At 41.6% G+C, this 19352-nt stretch overlaps 2 protein-coding genes across 2 annotated transcripts in view; both read left to right on the forward strand.

Moving 5' to 3' along the window:
* LOC140201024 (protocadherin Fat 4-like) overlaps positions 1-16177 on the forward strand; it is a 37489-nt gene extending 21312 nt beyond the window's left edge. Inside the window, exons 5-7 of the mRNA XM_072264660.1 lie at positions 148-2521; positions 11487-13793; positions 16043-16177. Coding sequence (XP_072120761.1) covers positions 148-2521; positions 11487-13793; positions 16043-16177 — 4816 coding nt within the window. The remainder of the gene's footprint in view (positions 1-147; positions 2522-11486; positions 13794-16042) is intronic.
* Positions 16178-16331: 154 nt separating this feature from the next.
* Positions 16332-18868, forward strand: LOC140201025 (protocadherin alpha-C2-like). Its single transcript, XM_072264661.1, has one exon. It carries the CDS (start codon positions 16421-16423, stop codon positions 18866-18868), a length of 2448 nt encoding a protein of 815 aa, XP_072120762.1. The 5' UTR covers positions 16332-16420.
* The last annotated feature ends 484 nt before the right edge of the window (positions 18869-19352 follow it).

Below are 19352 nucleotides of genomic sequence, written 5' to 3' on the forward strand. Positions count from 1 at the left end.
GCTCCCAGTTAAATAAACCGCTGTGAAAAGGCATTGTCTCGGGTCGAAACCATTGGAATGATTTGTCCTGGAAATGAGAGATAATATACACTGGTTAGTAAAATATCAGCTCTTTTGCTGTTTGTTTACCCGTTTGGATTTTGTTAGTGGCCAGATTCGTTATTCTGTTCCCGAGGAATTGCAACTGGGTGCCTTTGTTGGGAATATTACAATTGATTTGGGGTTAAATTTAAAGGAACTGTCAGCTCGTAGATTGCGGGTGTCGCCCAATCCGAGGAAACGGTATGTTGACGTTAATTTGGAGAACGGGATTTTGTTTGTGAATGAAAATATCGACAGGGAACAACTTTGCGGGCCGAGCACCGAATGCGTTTTATCATTTAACGTTGTTCTTGAAAATCCCCTCGGTCTGCACCAGGTGGAAGTGGAGATTCTCGATGTAAATGATAACGCTCCCAGTTTCCCCAACAGTCAGATCCGACTGGAAATCTCAGAGATGATGGCACCGGGAGCGCGATTCCCCCTCGATACCGCGCACGATCCGGACATTGGAGCTAACTCCTTGCAGACGTATCAGCTCCTTCCCAATGAATATTTCATTCTTGACATAGAAGAACGCGATAGAATAGGAGCGTTACCGTTGTTAGTTCTGCAGAGGGGTTTGGACAGAGAAACGATATCGACGCATCAGTTAACGCTACTTGCTGAAGACGGCGGAGTCCCTGTGAGATCAGGCACTGCACAGATTTTAATCATAGTGAAGGATACGAATGACAACTCTCCTGTTTTCTCACAGTCGGTTTATAAGGTCAATATGTTAGAATCGGTTCCCATAGGAACGCTGATTATCACGTTAAACGCCACTGATTTGGACGATGGTACAAACGGAGAGATAACATATGCCCTCAGCAGCCATAATTCAGCTGAGGTCCGTGCGTTAGTACGTGTGAATTCCAAAACTGGTGAAATTAGACTGCAAGATCACTTGGACTATGAACAAAGAAAGAGTTTTGTAATCAATATTCAAGCAGTGGATAATGGTCAACCCGCAATGTCTCGGCGCTGCGATGTGCTGGTGGATTTAATTGATGTGAATGACAACGCTCCTGAACTTACGGTGACATCCATGTCGAATGCCGTGCCAGAAAATGCCCCTGTGGGAACTATTGTCGCCCTTCTCAATGCAGAAGATAAGGATTCTGGGCACAATAGGCAAGTGCAATGTCAAATTCCGAATAAACTTCCCTTTAAGTTAGATTCCCCGGTGAAGAATAATTGGAAACTGCTGATACAGCATGAGCTGGATCGCGAAACTATCTCTAGGTATGACATTACTGTAACCTGTAGAGATGCGGGGAACCCTTCCCTCACCTCTAAGGAAACGATCCCCGTGGAAGTTTCAGATGTAAATGATAATGTTCCAAGTTTTACAGAGTCTCGGTACACGACAAATATTATGGAGAACAATATTGTTGGGGGTTCCATATTCTCTGTGACAGCCTTCGATCCAGATACTGGGCAGAACGCCCTACTGAAATTTAGTATTGTGTATTTATCTGTCGACTCGTCTGTCTCCATCAATTCAAAGAGTGGTGTCATCTTTGCTCAAAGATCGTTTGATTACGAGAAATTGAAAAGCTTCCAGATCCAAGTTCAGGTGCAGGACTCTGGAATCCCAGCCCTCAGCAGTAACGTTACAATCGATGTTGTTATCCTTGATGAGAACGATAATACCCCAGTGATCGTGCATCCTCTACCCGAGTATGGGTCAACAGTAATGGAGGCAATATCCAGGTTTGCTGAACCTGGATATCTCGTGGTCAAAGTGTCAGCCACTGACGCCGACGCTGGTCAGAATGCCCGCCTATCTTACCACATTTTTCAGGCTACACATCGCGATTTGTTTACTATTTCAGCGGACACCGGTGAAGTTTGGACTATCCGTAGTATACAAAGGAAGGACGCTTCTAAACAACGACTGGTAATTGTTGTAAAAGATAATGGAAGGCCCTCACTTTCAGCCACAGTAACCATAGTAATATCTGTGGCAGGGGCCGAAACGATCACCAGTGCTACCAGTTTAAGTAAAGATCGTGAGTTCTTCCCTGATCTGAATCTTTATTTGGTCATAACATTTGGAACGACATCTGTTATTTTTCTAGTAATTTTAATTATCCTTGCTATCAATGTTTATAATAACAGAAACGGAATGTGGTGCCATTACAGCTCTCCGAGTATCTGTTGCTGTTGGAAAACAAGGAATTTCCTAAATGGAACTCAAAAGGCCAGTAGAAGCCTTCATATACCACCGAACTATATTGAGGTATTTGGAGGTGATCCACTTTCTCAGAGTTACCGTTACGAGTCGTGTTCAACGTTGCAGTCCGGAAAGAAAGAATTCACGGCCCCGCACAAACGTGGACCACCTGCAGAAAATTCCTATGCAGAGCAAGCAACTCTTGCGAAAGAAAGTGCAGGAAGGGTAAGCTCTGAGATCTACAGCTGCAATGCAAGTAATGAGGTGAGTTACTTCGCAGAAGAAAACAATTATTTTTGGAAACTCGAGGCATTGCTTTTTAATGGGACGAATTTAATTTCTGCATCAAAATGTCCTTGTGCGTATTGATTTCGATTCTCATATCCATTTGCTATCTGTTGCTTTTTATTCTATTTTTTTCAGGATTTTGTAGGTCCAGTACAAAATTAGGGGTAGTGGAGGTGTAATTTGTCCATCTGTACTGATCACCCCGTCCTTGACTAAGCTGTTCCACCGGGAACACGATGTTATGAGTCATCATGATGCTTTCAGATCAGGTCATGCATAGCACATACCTCCGCCGCACCGCTCAGGTGTGTTTCTGGGGTACAGGGGCTAGTAACCCTTGTGCCTGTTTTGTGTTCTATCGCTGAGCAGCAGTGAACCATCTGATTGGCATATCAGAGTTCTCTTCGGGAACTAGTTGACTTGATCAGCATTTCTGATCTGACTATTGTTCACGATTGCACTTAATTTTTTAAAAAAAAGTGATTGCTCCACCAGTTTCTGGAATCCCACATGATTCTCTTTTGCCTGTATATCCTATTTGAATTTTATCGAAGTTCTCGTGGGTTGTGTATTTGGTTATTCCACTCAGTATTTGAAGCACATTATTTTTGAATAATAATAACGTTATTCATAAAAACAATTTTCATACACAGGGCTTTACAATGTGCTTTACAATGGGTTGTAAGTATAAACAGGAAAATAAAATGAAAATAATAAACATGAAAATAAAAGACAAAAAGATTTTAAAAACACCGTTAAATAAATTAGCTTTCAGCTGGCATTTAAAACTGTCTAATGAGTCTCCATCTCTTATAATTTTAGGTATTGAATTCCACGGTTTAGAAGCATAGCTCAAAAAAGCTAACCTGTCAATTATCTTTTGTGGAAGGTTTTTTAAATCTAAGAGATTGGCAGTAGAAGAACTAAAAGCTCGAGCAGGATTATAAAGCGAAGACGATTTTGCGATGTTCACCGGTTCTAGACCATTAAGAGCATTAAAAACAAGACAGAGAACTTCAAAATCGCTTCTATAAAGTACAGAAAGCCAATACAAAGTAGCTAGTACGGTAGTGATATGTTCCCTCATCTTGGATTTGGCTTTAAAGTACAACAGCGGCGTTCTGAATAATTTGAAGTTAGGCAATTGATTATTTTGGAAAACCTGCATTGCAGTAATCTAGCCAATTGAATTAGCTTTTCAGCATCATTGCGTGACAGAAGTGAACGTACCTTTGCAATATTTCTTAAGCGTAGAAATGCTGCTCTGGTCGCTTTCTTTATGCGAGATTTAAAACTCAAATCTGAATCAAGGACAACACAAAGGCTTGTTACTTCTGATTTTACAAGGGGAGCCAAATTTATCCGGAAGTTTATCTCTTTTGATTTTGAGACCAACCAAAGGCATTTCAGTTATATCTTCATTTATCTTCATTTTATTATAGGAAATTAGGGCTTATCCATTAGTTTATTGTAGCCACATCAGAAGTCAGAAAAAATAGGATGTTATTATTAGGCTCAACCGAGATATTCAATTGTGTATCATCTGCATAACTGTGGAAATCAATTTTATGCTCTCTAATTATGTCTCCTAAGGCGAGTATATATAAGGAGAAGAGTAAGGGACTAAGACAGCTTCACCGAGTAACAGCAAAATGTACATTGTATCTCTTAGAAAATATGGCTGCAAGACTAACAAACAAAAATTTTAAGATATATGAAAAAAACAATTAAGGGCACGAAGAGACCAATCCATTCCTCAAGAGTCAAGGCGATCCAGAAGAATGCCGTAGTCAATTTTGTCGAAGGCAGCACTTAGATCTAGAAGAATTAGAACTGAGAATCTGTTGGCGTCAATGCTAAACCTAAGGTCTCTGACAACTTCGGTATGGGTCTCCTCTATGCTATGGGTTGCTCAAATCCTGACTGAACTTTTTCTAGAGTTTTGTTCTCATTCATAAAGTTGTTGAGCTGGTTGAGTTGAGAAATGACTTTCTCAAGAATCTTGTTTAGGAAGGGAATATTTAGTGTAGGCCTGCAGTTAGCTGGTGCCTCACTATCGCTTCTTAAATAGCGTTTTGACAGCCACTGTTCGAAGGCATCTGGAAAAACACGAGTTTCAATAGATAGAAACATAGAAAGCCAATGCACAATACAGGCCATTCGGCCCACGATGCTGTGCCCAACATGTACTTACTTTGGAAATTACCTAGGGTTACCCATAGCCATAGTTCCCGCTAAACTGTGCGCGTGTGCGCGAGCACACACGTTTTTCAACCAGCGCACAAAGGAAATTAATGTGCGCACAAAAGGTTAGTTGCCTTAAATAATGTAGTAGTTAATAATTATACTTATTGAAGATAATCTTTTAGCTAGCTGTTTCTGTTAACTAGTTAGTCGGTTTTTCAAATGCCACAATGCACGTTACTAATTTACGTCACCTCACCTTTCCTGTTCCAGTTTGTACAGCTGCATCACCGCGGCAGCCATGTTTGGCGGACAATGTTCATATCGTACAGTTTACAAAGATCTGTTTCAAGTCCTGTAGATAGCTTACTGAATTTTTATTGAAAAAAGTATTGATTCACTATGTCGAATTCAAAAGAAGCGAAGGGCGTGAAGCGCAAAAGAACTGCAAATTTGTTTAAAGTTGAATGGCTTAACAAAACAGTAGAAACTGTTACACCGTAAGCTCATGAGGTCATGAACGTTCAGCTATGAGAAATATTTATGTATGATTCGGAAACTGGAGTTATCTGTTTGTATTGTCGTGGTGCGAAAGTTGCTGGAGAATTTGCTGGTGGAAAGAAGTAGGATGAAATTTGGAAACTTGGCTTTTGAAGCGTCATTTGGCAAGTAAATCGCATTTGGATGGTGTACAAAAGCTCAGGCAACGGAACCCGTCATTACCCGTTACAGGAGTGCTACGCATGTTACGGTTGAGTGCAGATGAGCTACAGCAAAAACGATCAATCCCAGAGGAGATTAAAGTTGAGGTACAAGAATGGTCAACTTTTGATTTCTCTGCAATTTCAGATTGTGACTTCACATTTGGCGATTAAGAAATTAATGCCTTATGTCTAAAATATCATGATTTTCTAGCTGAAAATATTGTAATAGTCAGACAGTTTAATGATTTCAAATTTTCCGTGCAAGAAAAAATTAAATCCAAACCGATTTCAAACTTTGTTCAGATGGTGGCAGTTGTACTTCAAAATGAACAGTTTTGCGACCTTGCACAGTTGGTGGGACATTGGGGGAACCTTTCTTGCGTCCAGTGCGGACTGTGAACGAGCTTTCAGCCTAATGAATTAACTCAAGAACAAGCTGAGAAACCGTTCAGGTGAATGTCATTTGGATAAAGCTATCAATGGGATAGAAGTTCTATTAGTCGAGATAGAGTTTGCAAAGAATGGGTAAATGCCAAAGACAGGAGAGAGAAAAAATAGCTGAGTGACTTAAATATGATAAAAATTAAATATCTCCAACCTGATGGCAGGAACATTGACTTCTCTAACTTCCGTTAATTGTCTTCCTCCCCTTCGTACCCCATCCCTTATTTATTTATTATGATTTTTTTCTTTCCCCTTTTTTCTCTCTTTTTTCCTCCCTCTGTCCCTCTCACTGTAACTTCTTGCCCATCCTCTGGGCTCCCCCCCACCACCTTTCCTTCTCCCTAGGCCTTCTGTCCCATGATCCTCTCCTTTCTCCAGCCTCGTATCCCTTTTGCCAATCAACTTTCCAGCTCTTGGCTCCATCCCTCCCCTTTCTGTCTTCTCCTATCATTTCGGATCTCCCCCTCCCCTTGTCACTTTCAAATCTCTTACTATCTCTTCTTTCAGTTAGTTCTGAAACGTCGACTGTACCTCTTCCTATAGATGCTGCCTGGCCTTCTGTGTTCACCAGCATTTTTTGTGTGTGTGACTTAAATTTGTATGTTATTTTGTTGTTATTCTGTGCAGTTTTATGTCAAATATTTTGTAAACCTACATAAACTGTCCCATGTGTGCATTCAGGGCGCACATACTTTTGTCACAGGAGAAAAATTTGCACAACGTAAGATTTTTGCGCACACTGACTACAAAAAATTAGAGGGAACGTTGTCCACAGCCCTTTATTTTTCTAAGCTCTATGTACCGATCCAGAACTCTCTTAAAAGACCCTATCGTATCCGCCTCCACCATCGTCGCAGGCAGCCCAAGTATTAATAATTTAGTAATTTTCCTAACAGAACTGAAAACACTGCTAAAGAAGTCGTTAAAAAGTGTGGTAGGGCAGAGTAGAGACAACAAGTAGACCATTTACTCTTTGCTACTTTCTTATGGAGTTCTGAATCAGAAATACATGTAAATTTTTACATGGTAACGGTCATCCTAAGAAATTTGCTGCAGATGTTAGCAGTATCTGAAGCTATAATCTCCTGAATGAAAAAAACTTGGTTAATAAAAAGAATTGCGAAATCCTTACATTCTGTGGCATATGCTTGACAGGTGACATTCTACGTGGTACAGGTTTCAACAGTCGTTTTATAGTTGAGAATAATATTCTTGAATCGCCTCTATTTTCTATATTAATACTGTTGCTAAACTTTAACCACTTTGCTAAAACTGAGCAAACACTTGATAGACAATAGACAATAGGTGCAGAAGTAGACCATTCGGCCCTTCGAGCCTGCACCGCCATTCTGAGATCATGGCTGATCATCTACTATCAATACCCGGTTCCTGCCTTGCCCCCATAACCCTTGATTCCCCTATCCATAAGATACCTATCTAGCTCCTTCTTGAAGGCATCCAGAGAATTGGCCTCCACTGCCTTCTGAGGCAGTGCGTACCACACCTCCACAACACTCTGGGAGAAGAAGTTCCTCCTCAACTCTGTCCTAAATGACCTACCCCTTATTCTTAAACCATGCCCTCTGGTACTGGACTCTCCTAGCATCTGGAACATATTTCCTGCCTCTATCTTGTCCAATCCCTTAATAATCTTATACGTCTCAATCAGATCCCCCCTCAATCTCCTTCATTCCAGCGTGTACAAGCCCAGTCTCTCTAACCTCTCTGTGTAAGACAGTCTGGACATCCCAGGAATTAACCTAGTGAACCTACGCTGCACCTCCTCCACAGCCAGGATGTCCTTCCTTAACCCTGGAGACCAAAGCTGTACACAATACTCCAGGTGTGGTCTCACCAGGGCCCTGTACAAATGCAAAAGGATTTCCTTGCTCTTGTACTCAATTCCCTTTATAATAAAGGCCAACATTCCATTAGCCTTCTTCATTGCCTGCTGCATTTGCTCATTCACCTTCAGAGACTGATGAACAAGTACTCCTAGATCTCTTTGTATTTCTCCCTTACCTAACTCCACACCGTTCAGATAATAATCTGCCTTCCTGTTCTTGCTCCCAAAGTGAATAACCTTACACTTCTTCACATTAAACGCCGTCTGCCAAGTTTCTGCCCACTCATCCAGCCTATCCAAGTCACCTTGAATTCTCCTAACATCCTCATCACATGTCACACTGCCACCCAGCTTAGTATCATCAACAAACTTGCTGATGTTATTCGCAATGCCTTCCTCTAAATCATTGATGTAAATCGTAAACAGCTGTGGTCCCAATACCGAGCCCTGTGGCACCCACTAGTCACCACCTGCCATTCCGAGAAACACCCATTCACTGCTACCCTTTGCTTTCTATCTGACAACCAGTTTTCTATCCATGTCAATATCCTCCCCTCAATGCCATGAGCTCAGATTTTACCCACCAATCTCCTATGTGGTACCTTATCAAATGCCTTCTGAAAGTCAAGGTATACCACATCCACTGAATCTCCAGCGTCTATTTTCCTGGTTGCATCCTCGAAAAACTCCAATAGATTAGTCAAGCATGATTTGTCCTTGGTAAATCCACGCTGGCTCGGCCCTATCACTGCTATCAAGATATGCCGCTATTTCATCTTTAATAATGGACTCTAGCATCTTCCCCACCACTGATGTTTGGCTAACAGGGCGATAGTTCTCTGTTTTCTCCCTCCCCCTTTTCTTAAAAAGTGGGATAACATTAGCCATTCGCCAATCCTCAGGCTGATCCTGAATCTACAGAACATTGGAAAATGATCACCAATGCATCCGCAATTTCCAGAGCCACCTCTTTTAGTACCCTAGGATGCAGACCATCTGGACCTGGGGATTTGTTAGCCTTCAGTCCCATCAGTCTACTCATCACCGTTTCCTTCCTAACGTCAATCTGTTTCAGTTCCTCTGTTACCCTATGTCCTTGGCCCATCCATACATCTGAGAGATTGCTTGTGTCTTCCCTAGTGAAGACAGATCCAAAGTACTTATTAAATTCATCTGCCATTTCTCTGTTTCCCATAACAATTTCTCCCAATTCATTCTTCAAGGGCCCAACATTGTTCTTAACTCTCTTCCTTCTCTTCACATACCTAAAAAAACCTTTGCTATCCTCCTTTATATTCCTAGTTAGCTTGCGTTCATACTCATTTTTTCTCTCCGTATTGCCTTTTTAGTTAAGTTCCGTTGCCCCTTAAAAATTTCCCAATCATCCGTCTTCCAACTCTGTTATACTACTTCTTTTTTAATGCTATGCTATCTCTGACTTCCTTTGTCAACCACTGTGGCCACTTTCCCCCCTTTGAATCCTTCCTTCTCCGGGGGATGAACTGATTTTGCACTTTGTGCATTATTCCCAAGAATACCTGCCATTGCTGTTCCACTGTCTTTTCTGCTAGGATATCCGACCAGTCAACTTTGGCCAGCTTCTCTCTCATAGCTTCATAGTCTCCTTTGTTCAACTGCAATACGGACACTTCTGATCTGCCGTTATCTACGGTCACTACCTCCTAATGTCTCCTTTACTTCAAGATCACTTTTCAAATCCTGTTCATTGCACAGCACTAAATCCAGAATAGCCTTATCCTTGGTCTGCTCTCGTACAAGTTGCTCCAAAAATGCATCCCGTAGGCACTTTACAAACTCCCTATCCTGGGGTCCAGTACCAACCTGATTTTCCCAGTTCACCTGCATGTTGAAATCCCCCCATAACTACTGCGACATTTCTTTTGCCACATGCTACTGTTTGGGGGCCTGTAGATAACATCTATTAGGGTATTTTTGCTCTTACTGTTCCTCAGTCCTATGCACACTGACTCTACTTCTCCTGAATCTATGTCCCCCCTTGCAAGGGACTGAATCTCATTCCTCACCAACAGGGCCACCCCACCTCCTCTACCCACCTTTCTGTCCATTCAATAGCACGTATACCCTTGTACATTCAATTCCCCGGTCTGATCCCCCTGCAGCCATGTTTCCGTTATCCCAACAACATCATAGTTACCCATTCGCAACTGAGCATCAAGCTCATCCGCCTTATTTCTGACACTTCGAGCATTCAGATGTAGAATTTTTAACCCATTTCTCCTCTCTCTGTTTAAATCGCTGCCTATTGTGCATAACCCAGCTCCCCGAACTCTCACCGGTCTATACGCCCCTTGAATTTTGTTGTCTTTCTTAAATTTACTTACTCTTTCTGCACATATGCTTCTTTATGTCTTTGACGGGATAATCACAGGCAAGACTAGTGTTTCTCCCATCCACATTACCCTTGAAGTCGTGTCAAAGAGACATGCTCATGAAACAGTGAAACCCTTCTGCTGCTGGATCTCCAGTAAGTCTATTGCACGAAGCCTTATATCCAGGAGCGGTAAAGAAACTGTGATATGATTCCCAGTTAAAGTTAATTGTATTGCAGGAATGAAACCAAAGCATGTTAATGTGGCATGGTGAATATTATTTGTCGATTCAGTGGAGTAGCCTTCTCTAGATTAACTATCCATTCTTTTATTTGGCAATAGCAATGGATCGCGTTTGATACCAGGACTGGACAGAGACTTAATGCTGGACATCGTGGCATGCTGGTGTACGTTTTACACAAAGACAAAAACATTAGCTTTTGCTTAGGAAAATATATGGAGAGTATTGAATGAAGGCATTTTCACAAATTGTGAATAGCTATAGATAATATCCGATTTATTCGGCTATTTATTGTCCACAGAAACATATTTTTCCTCCTAAATTGAAAATATTATTGATGGATTCGTTTTCATCACACACAGAGAGCTTAGTCATCTGGCAAAACAGCTCTATTTTAATTTTTGCTGTGGTTTTGTGCACGGGGTGCGCGCGACAGTTACATGAGAATTAATTAACAAATGGTCATGACTATAAAAGCAAGATGAAGCAAATGTACATGGACTCTGCATGTAATTTGATTATCTGCAAGAGGAGACACATGGTTGAATTTGATCGAGATTCCCATGGCTTTAACTCATGTTAGGTATTTAAGACTTTCACAACAACATAGTTTCTGAAACTACGATTCAGGAATGAAATTTCCACAGAAATCAAAATGATCTAGAATTCTAAAATAAATATCAATTGTGCACTATTAAATGTAACAAACTGCGCTAAATTACGTAGTTCTTGCTTTAAGAAATGAGCTGAATTCTAATTGGTCAGATTTGTATGCTATATTATCGACCAATCAGAAGCTGAGATGTGACTGGTGATCCGCACGGCCCCCTTCAGTTCCCAGCCGCCATCGACTAAGATCAGACGCCGTGAAAACTGCAGAGCAGGCAACATTGGAAGATTTAAACGCGGATCTTTTTGAATTGGAGATAAAAAAGAACATTTTAATGCAAACAACAGAGTACATAACAAAAGGTACGGATATTTTCTGCATCGCATTTTCTCATTTATATAAATAGCTGTTAAAAGGCATTGTCTCCAGTCGAAACCATTGGAATGACTTCTCCTGGAAATGAGAGATAATATAAACTGGCTGGTGAAATATCAAATATTTTACTGTTTGATCACCTATTGGGATGTTGTTTGTGGCCACATTCGTTACTCTGTTCCCGAGGAATTGCAAGTAGGTGCCTTTATTGGAAATATCGCAATTGATTTGGAGTTAAATTTAAAGCAGCTGTCGGCTCGCAGATTGCGGGTGGCGCCCAGTCCGAGGAAGCGGTATGTTGACGTCAATTTGGAGAACGGAATTTTATTTGTGAAAGAAAGAATCGACCGGGAGCAACTTTGCGGGCCGAGCACTGAATGTGTTTTATCATTCAACGTTGTGCATGAAAATCCCCTCGGTCTGCACCAGGTGGAAGTGGAAATTCTCGACGTTAATGACAACGCCCCCAGTTTTCCTAAAAGACAGATCCGCCTGGAAATCTCAGAGAGTCGGGCACCGGGAGCGCGATTCCACCTCGAGGCCGCTCATGATCCGGATATTGGAACTAATTCCTTACAGACATACAAGCTCCTTCCCAATGAATATTTCATTCTTGATGTACAAGAACGAGAAAGGATAGGAAAGTTACCAGTATTGGTGCTGCTGAGGGCTTTGGACAGAGAAAAGATATCGACCCATCAGATAACTCTAGTTGCCGAGGACGGCGGAGTCCCTGTGAGATCGGGGACTGTCCAGGTAACAATCAAAGTGAACGATGCGAATGACAACTCTCCTGTTTTCTCACAGTCGGTTTATCAGGTGAGTGTGTCGGAATCGGCTCCCAAAGGAACTCTGATTATTACGTTAAATGCCACTGATTTGGACGATGGTCCGAATGCAGAGATAAAGTACGACCTTAGCAGCCATAATTCAGCTGAGATTCGTGCATTAGTAGGAGTGAATTCCAAATCTGGGGAAATCATACTGAAAGGGCAGTTAGACTATGAAGAAAGACAATCTTTTGTCATTAATATTTACGCAATCGATAGTGGGCATCTCCCAATACCCCAGTACTGCGATGTGTTGGTGGATGTAATCGACGTGAATGACAATGCCCCTGATCTGTTGGTGACATCCATGTCAGATGTCGTGGCAGAAAATGCTCCAGTGGGAACTATTATCGGCCTTATCAGTGCAGAGGACAAGGATTCTGAGAGAAATGGTCAAGTGCAGTGTCGAATTCCGAATGAACTTCCCTTTAAGTTAAATTCCTCTATAAATAACAATTGGAAACTATTTATACAACATGCACTGGATCGCGAAACTACCTCGAGGTATGACATTACTGTAATTTGTACTGATGCAGGGGATGCTCCCCTAACATCCAAGAAAACGATCCGCGTAGAAGTTTCAGATATAAATGACAACGCGCCAAGTTTTACGCAGTCTGTATACTCGGCTAATATAATGGAAAACAACGATATTGGCGATTCGATATTCTCCCTGACAGCTTTCGATCCAGACTCGGGACAGAATTCCCTATTGAACTTTAATATCCTGAATTCAACAGCAGCCTCGTATGTCTCCATCAACTCGCAGAGTGGTGTCATATTTGCTCGGAGAACGTTTGACTTCGAGATTTTGAAGACCTTCCAGATCCAACTTCAGGTGCAGGATTCTGGAGTCCCAGCCCTCAGCAGTAACGTTATAATCGATGTTGTTGTCCTTGATGAGAACGATAATGCCCCGGTGATCGTGCATCCTTTACCTGCGTATGGGTCAACGGTAATGGAGACCATGAGCAGGTTTGCTGAACCTGGATACTTCCTTATCAAGGTCTCAGCTACTGACGCCGACGCTGGTCAGAACGCCCGTCTGTCTTACCACATTTTTCAGGCTACCAATCGCGATCTATTTACTATTTCAGCAGACACAGGTGAAGTTTGGAGTATCCGCGGTATTCGGAGTAAAGACGCTTTAAAACAAAGGCTGGTGATTGTTGTGAAAGATCACGGAACGCCCTCACTTTCAGCCACAGTAACCATAGTAATATCTGTGACTGGACATGAAAAGATTTTCAGTGCCACCAATTTAAGTAAAGATCGAGAGTTCTCCCCTGATGTGAACCTTCACTTACTCATAGCATTAGGGACAACATCTATAATTTTTCTAGTAATTTTAATTATTCTTGCGATTAAAGTTCATAAAAGCAGAACTGGGATGGGATGCCAATACAATTCTCTGAATATCTGTTGTTGTTTGGAAACAAGGAACTTCCTAAATGGAACTCAAAAAGCCAGCAGAAGTCTTCAAATACCACCGAACTATGTTGAGGTATTCGGAGGTGATCCACTTTCCCAGAGTTTCCGTTACGAGTCGTGTTCCACACTGCACAGCGTGAAGAGAGACTACGCAACCTCACACACCTGCGCACCACCTGCAGGGATGCACTACGCAGAGAAAAGTACGATGGGGAAAGCAAATCCAGAAATGGTAAGGCCGAAGTCTGGAATTGCAATTCAAATAACGAGGCAATCTATTTCGCAAAGGAAAAGTAGTTGTTTGGGGTCATTTCTTTTGGAAAGTAGATCGCCATGTTATTTGAATTACTACATGTTTACTGCGTATTATATTTTAAATAAGTTGCGAAAAACCAGGGGCATACATTTGGATGTGCTTGCTGCGAGCACTTCGTTTGAAAGCAGCCGTTTTCCCCATTTTGTATCTTTTAGGTCACTTTGTATTTAAATTCTGAACGAAGATAGCCATGTACTTATTGGGAAGCGGAAATAAAAAAGAGCGTAATATACTGAAATTGCAGCAACATTTGTGAAGCGAGAAACGAGGGTCCACTTTTGTATCTGATGACCCTAAATCGCAACTCGATGTAAGGTGATCAGTCTGGAGTGTCATTTTGCGTTTCTCTCCACAGTGTTGATTAACATAATGAATAATTCAATTTGTTTTGGTATACTATTTGGTATCCAAATGATCGAGTATATTTTATCCACTGCCACTTAACATGGAGCTTCGATCTGGACACTACCGACCTCTGTATGCATTGTGGGAATTACCTATTCATTCTAAAAGAGAATTTGTCAACAAGTATCTGAGTACCTCATTCCTAGTGGTGGAAGGGTATGAAGTGCCCAGAAACTAGGGGTTTTCCCTCCTCTGACAGCCAACGTATGATTTAACTCATTCACAACTTTCTAATAAATAGTAGTACATCGGAGAATTTGGAGAAATGTCACCGGTTAGTCCAATGAATTCTGTGATGGACTGAATGAACAATTAGGTTGTTATGTACTGCTAAACAGGGTGAAGGTTTTGACTTGAATGACGTTGAGTATTCTGGGTGTCGTTGCAGTTACCTATCCAGGGATAGATAACTGCAAGAGGCAGAAGACTGGAGGAATCCCTCAGTGCCAAACTTCTGGTGTCTTATCAAAATCATAGTATTTATGTATTTACTTTAATAATTTGTAACATGTAGTGAAGGCTTTGTGAATTCATTTCAGGGCAGTATAACTTAATTCGAGGAAAAATGGTTGTCATACCTTTTGCCAGGTTGTACTATGCCTAGCATTTCTGTAATTTTATAGGAACGTTTCCTAAGTCAAAGCAACAACTTTGTGTAGAGTTTTTTTTTCCACGTGAGGAAGGACTGCATGCTTATCTGACGACTGTTAAATATAAATTAACATCGTGTGGTCAATAGCGAACATTTCAACACATAATATTGTGCAGCTATTTTCCGAAGCCGCTGGGATGGAAGAGCATGAAAGGTCCTAGGGAACTGTTGCAGGCATGGTTTGCATAGGGGATCAGTATTCTGCAACTATCAAAGTCTTGATTTTTTGAGTCAGATGCAGTGTTTCTCCCATCCACGTTCCCTTGAAATGGTGGGGAGACATCTTCATGAGGTTCTTGTTTTGATAGATCTTCCTCGAACTTAATGCGTATAGTTTCCAAAAGTTAGATCCAGGATTACTGAAGAAAATAAGATATATGGCTTCCAGTAAAGTTAAAGGTAGAGCAGGGATAAAACCACAACAGATTAAAGTTCTTGAGAGAATATAGACTTTCGAGTCGGTAGATTGGCATTGGGAAGATTATCTACTTTTATTCCTGCAGTAATAGCCATAGATTTCGTCTGATATGCGGAATGGAAGGAAATTCAATGGCAGACGTGATGGCATTCTAGTTTACAGTTTAAGCAAAGTCGCTCTCATTTGCTTTGGCTTTCGGAAAAGACCATGAAGAATATTTGTGCATAAAACCTTAAGTTATGAAATGTTATGGATAAAATCTACTCGCTATGTATTCTGGACAGCAGGGGTTTAAAACATGTTTCGTTATTCTAATGGAAATATTATAGGTGTATTCGTTTAAAGTGATGGAGAAAGAGGTTACTCGTCTTGGTAAAACAGTTCTTTTAGTGTTCTTCTTTCAATTCTGTTCAAAAGGGGGAAATGCAGTGCTTCATGACTATTAATTAACAGGAGGCCACGATAGTGAAACAATGAAAAAACAACTATACAGAGAGCATGCACTGCATACTCGGTAAGAGGATTTAATTTACTGTGTTTGATCGTGTTTCTGAAGGCTTTATACAACACTAGAACTTTAAGATATTCATTGTCTCTAATTTTCTCAAACAACTATTGAGGAGCTAAATTTCTACAAAAATCTGAATAATCTACAATACTGAAATTAATTTCAACTGTGCACTATTAAAGGCAACAAACGAAGCGCCAAATACAGCACCTCTTGCTTTAAGAAATCATCTGAATTCTAATTGGGCAGATATGAATGCTGCATTCTCCACCAATCAGAAGCTGAGATGTGACTGGAGATCCGCACAGCCCTCTTGAATACCCAGCCGCCACCACGTTAAGATCAGACGCCATGAAAACTGAATAGCAGGCAGCACCGGAGGACTTATACACGATTCTTTTCGAATGAGAGAATTAAAAACAAGAACATTTCAAAGCAAACGGTAGGGGAAAGAACAAGAAGGTACGGATATTCTCTGCGTCTCCATTTTACTATTTAAATAAATCGCTCTTAAAAGGCATTGTCTCGGGTCGAAACTATAGGAATGATTTCTCCTGGAAATGAGAGATAATATAAATTGGCTGGTGAAATATCAAATATTTTACTGTTTGATCACCACTTGGGATATTGTTTATGGCCAGATTCGTTATTCTGCTCCCGAGGAATTGCAACGGGGTGCCTTTGTTGGGAATATCGCAATTGATTTGGGGTTTGATTTAAAGCAGCTGTCGGCACGCAAATTGCGGGTGGCACCCAGTCCGAAGAAGCAGTATGTTGACGTCAATTTGGAGAATGGAGTTTTATTTGTGAATGAAAGAATTGACAGGGAACAGCTTTGCGGACCGAGCCCTCAATGCGTTTTGTCTTTCAACGTTGTGCTTGAAAATCCCCTCGGTTTGCACCAGCTGGAAGTGGAGATTCTTGATATAAATGACAACTCTCCCAGTTTCCCGAAACAGCAGATCCGGCTGGAAATCTCAGAGAGCAGGGCACCGGGAGCGCGATTCCCCCTTGAAGCCGCGCACGATCCGGACATTGGAACTAATTCCTTGCAGACATACCAGCTCCTCCCCAATGAATATTTCGTTGTTGATGTACAAGTCCACGATGGTATAGGGAAGTTCCCAGTATTGGTGTTGCAAAGGGCATTGGACAGGGAAACGATATCGACCCATAGGTTAACGTTACTTGCTGAAGACGGCGGAGTCCCGGTGAGATCGGGCACAGTCCAGGTAACAGTCATAGTGAACGATGCGAATGACAACCCTCCTGTTTTCTCCCAGTCGGTTTATAAGGTCAATATGTTGGAATCGGCTCCCATAGGAACTCTGATTATTACATTAAACGCCACAGATTTGGACGATGGTCCGAATGGAGAGATAACGTATGTTCTCAGCAGCCACAATTCAGCTGCGGTTCGTGAATTAGTTGTCGTGAATTCCAAAACTGGTGAAATCAGACTGAAAAGGCAATTGGATTATGAACAAAGCAAAACATTTATGATTAATCTGCAAGCAGTCGATAGCGGCCCTTACCCAACGCCCCAGCACTGTCTTGTTTTGGTGGATGTGATTGATGTGAATGACAACGCTCCGCAACTGTCGGTGACGTCCATCTCGAATTCTGTGACAGAAAATGCTCCAGTGGGAGCTATTGTCGCCCTGCTCAGTGCGGAAGATAAGGATTCTGGGCAAAACGGGCATGTCGAATGTCGAATTCCGAATCATCTTCCCTTTAAGTTAGATTCCCCTGTGAAGAACAGTTGGAAACTGCTTGTACAGCATGTGCTGGACCGCGAGACTACCTCCAGCTATGACATTACTGTGACTTGTACGGACGCAGGGACGCCGCCCCTCACATCCAAAGAAACGATTCAGGTGCAAGTTTCAGATGTAAATGATAATGCACCCAGTTTTACGCAGTCTGTATACACGGCAAATGTTATGGAGAACAACGTTATTGGGGGATCCATATTCTCCGTGACAGCTTTCGACCCAGACAGAGGACTGAATGCTCGACTGAAATATACTATCCTGAATTCATCCCTAGCCTCATATGTCTCTATCAACTCGCAGAGTGGTGTCATTTATGCTCAGAGATCGTATGACTACGAGATGTTGAAAAATTTCCAGGTATACGTTGGGGTGCAGGATTCAGGAATCCCACCCCTCACTAGTAATGTTACAATTGATGTTGTTATTCTTGATCAGAACGATAATGCCCCGGTGATCGTGCATCCTTTACTCGAGTATGGGTCAGCAGTAATGGAGACAATGAACAGGTTTGCTGAACCTGGATATCTCGTTGTCAAGGTCTCAGCTACTGACGCCGATACTGGTCAGAATGCTCGTCTGTCTTACCACATTTTTCAGGCTACCCATCGCGATCTCTTTACTATTTCAGCAGAAACCGGTGAAGTTTGGACTATCCGTGACATTCAGATCAAAGATGCTCCAAAACAAAGGCTGGTGATTGTTGTGAAAGATCACGGAACGCCCTCACTATCAGCCACAGTAACTATAGCAATATCTATGACAGGTAGTGAAACGATATCCAGCGCCACAGGTCTAAGTAAAGATCGTGAGCTCTCTCCTAAACTGAACTTTTACTTAGTTATAGCGTTAGGGTCGACATCTATAATTTTCCTCGTCATTTTAATTACCCTTGCTATTAAAGTTCATAATAACAGAAACGGAATGGAATGCCAATACAATATCTGTTGCTGTATGGAAACAAGCAACTTTCTAAATGGAACGCAAAAGGCCAGTAGAAGCCTTCAGATTCCACCGAACTATGTTGAGGTATTTGGAGGTGATCCACTTTCTCAGAGTTTCCGTTACGAGTCATGTTCAACTTTGCAGACTGTCAAAAGGAACTTCACGGCCCCCCACAAGCATGGACCGTCTGCAGGTATTCCCTTGGCACAGCAGGAACCTCTTGAGAAAGAAAGTGCAGGAATGGTAAACCCTGAAATCTGCAGCTGCCGTACAAATAATGAGGTGAGTTAATTCGCAAAAGCAAAGAAAGCGTTTTGTAAATTCGAAGCCTTGTATTCAATTGGACGAAATTATTATCTACATAAAAATGTTTCTTTGCATACGAATTTCGATTCTCATGCCTACTTGCCATATATTCATTTTTATTCTATGTTTTCATGATTTTGTAAGATTCTGCGTATCTTCAATGCTTTGCTATACCAGTTTCTTGAATCCCACGTGATCCTCTTTCGACTTTCTACCCATTTGTATTTTATCGCATTGCTCGTTGAGAGAGATGTGGTGTTAATCGGGTCTACATTTGCTACACGTTTTACTTAAACCTTGTTGAAGAGAACTGAGCAACCATTTGAACGTGTTTACTATGAACACTTCATTTGAAAGCAGCTGTTCTCCACAAACTTCTATAATCACCTTTCAGTTGAAAGTCGGAAGAGAAAATAAAGGCATCTGTTGCTGAAAAACGAAAATGAAAATGAACGCTATATGCTGGAGA

Source organism: Mobula birostris, chromosome 7 (genome assembly GCF_030028105.1).
Source record: "Mobula birostris isolate sMobBir1 chromosome 7, sMobBir1.hap1, whole genome shotgun sequence".
In the NCBI taxonomy this organism is placed as follows: Eukaryota; Metazoa; Chordata; class Chondrichthyes; order Myliobatiformes; family Myliobatidae; genus Mobula; species Mobula birostris.

Excerpts from the sequence above, each read along its gene's own strand:
- LOC140201025 (XM_072264661.1), top strand. The coding sequence starts at position 16,421 with ATGAGAGATAATATAAATTGGCTGGTGAAATATCAAATATTTTACTGT.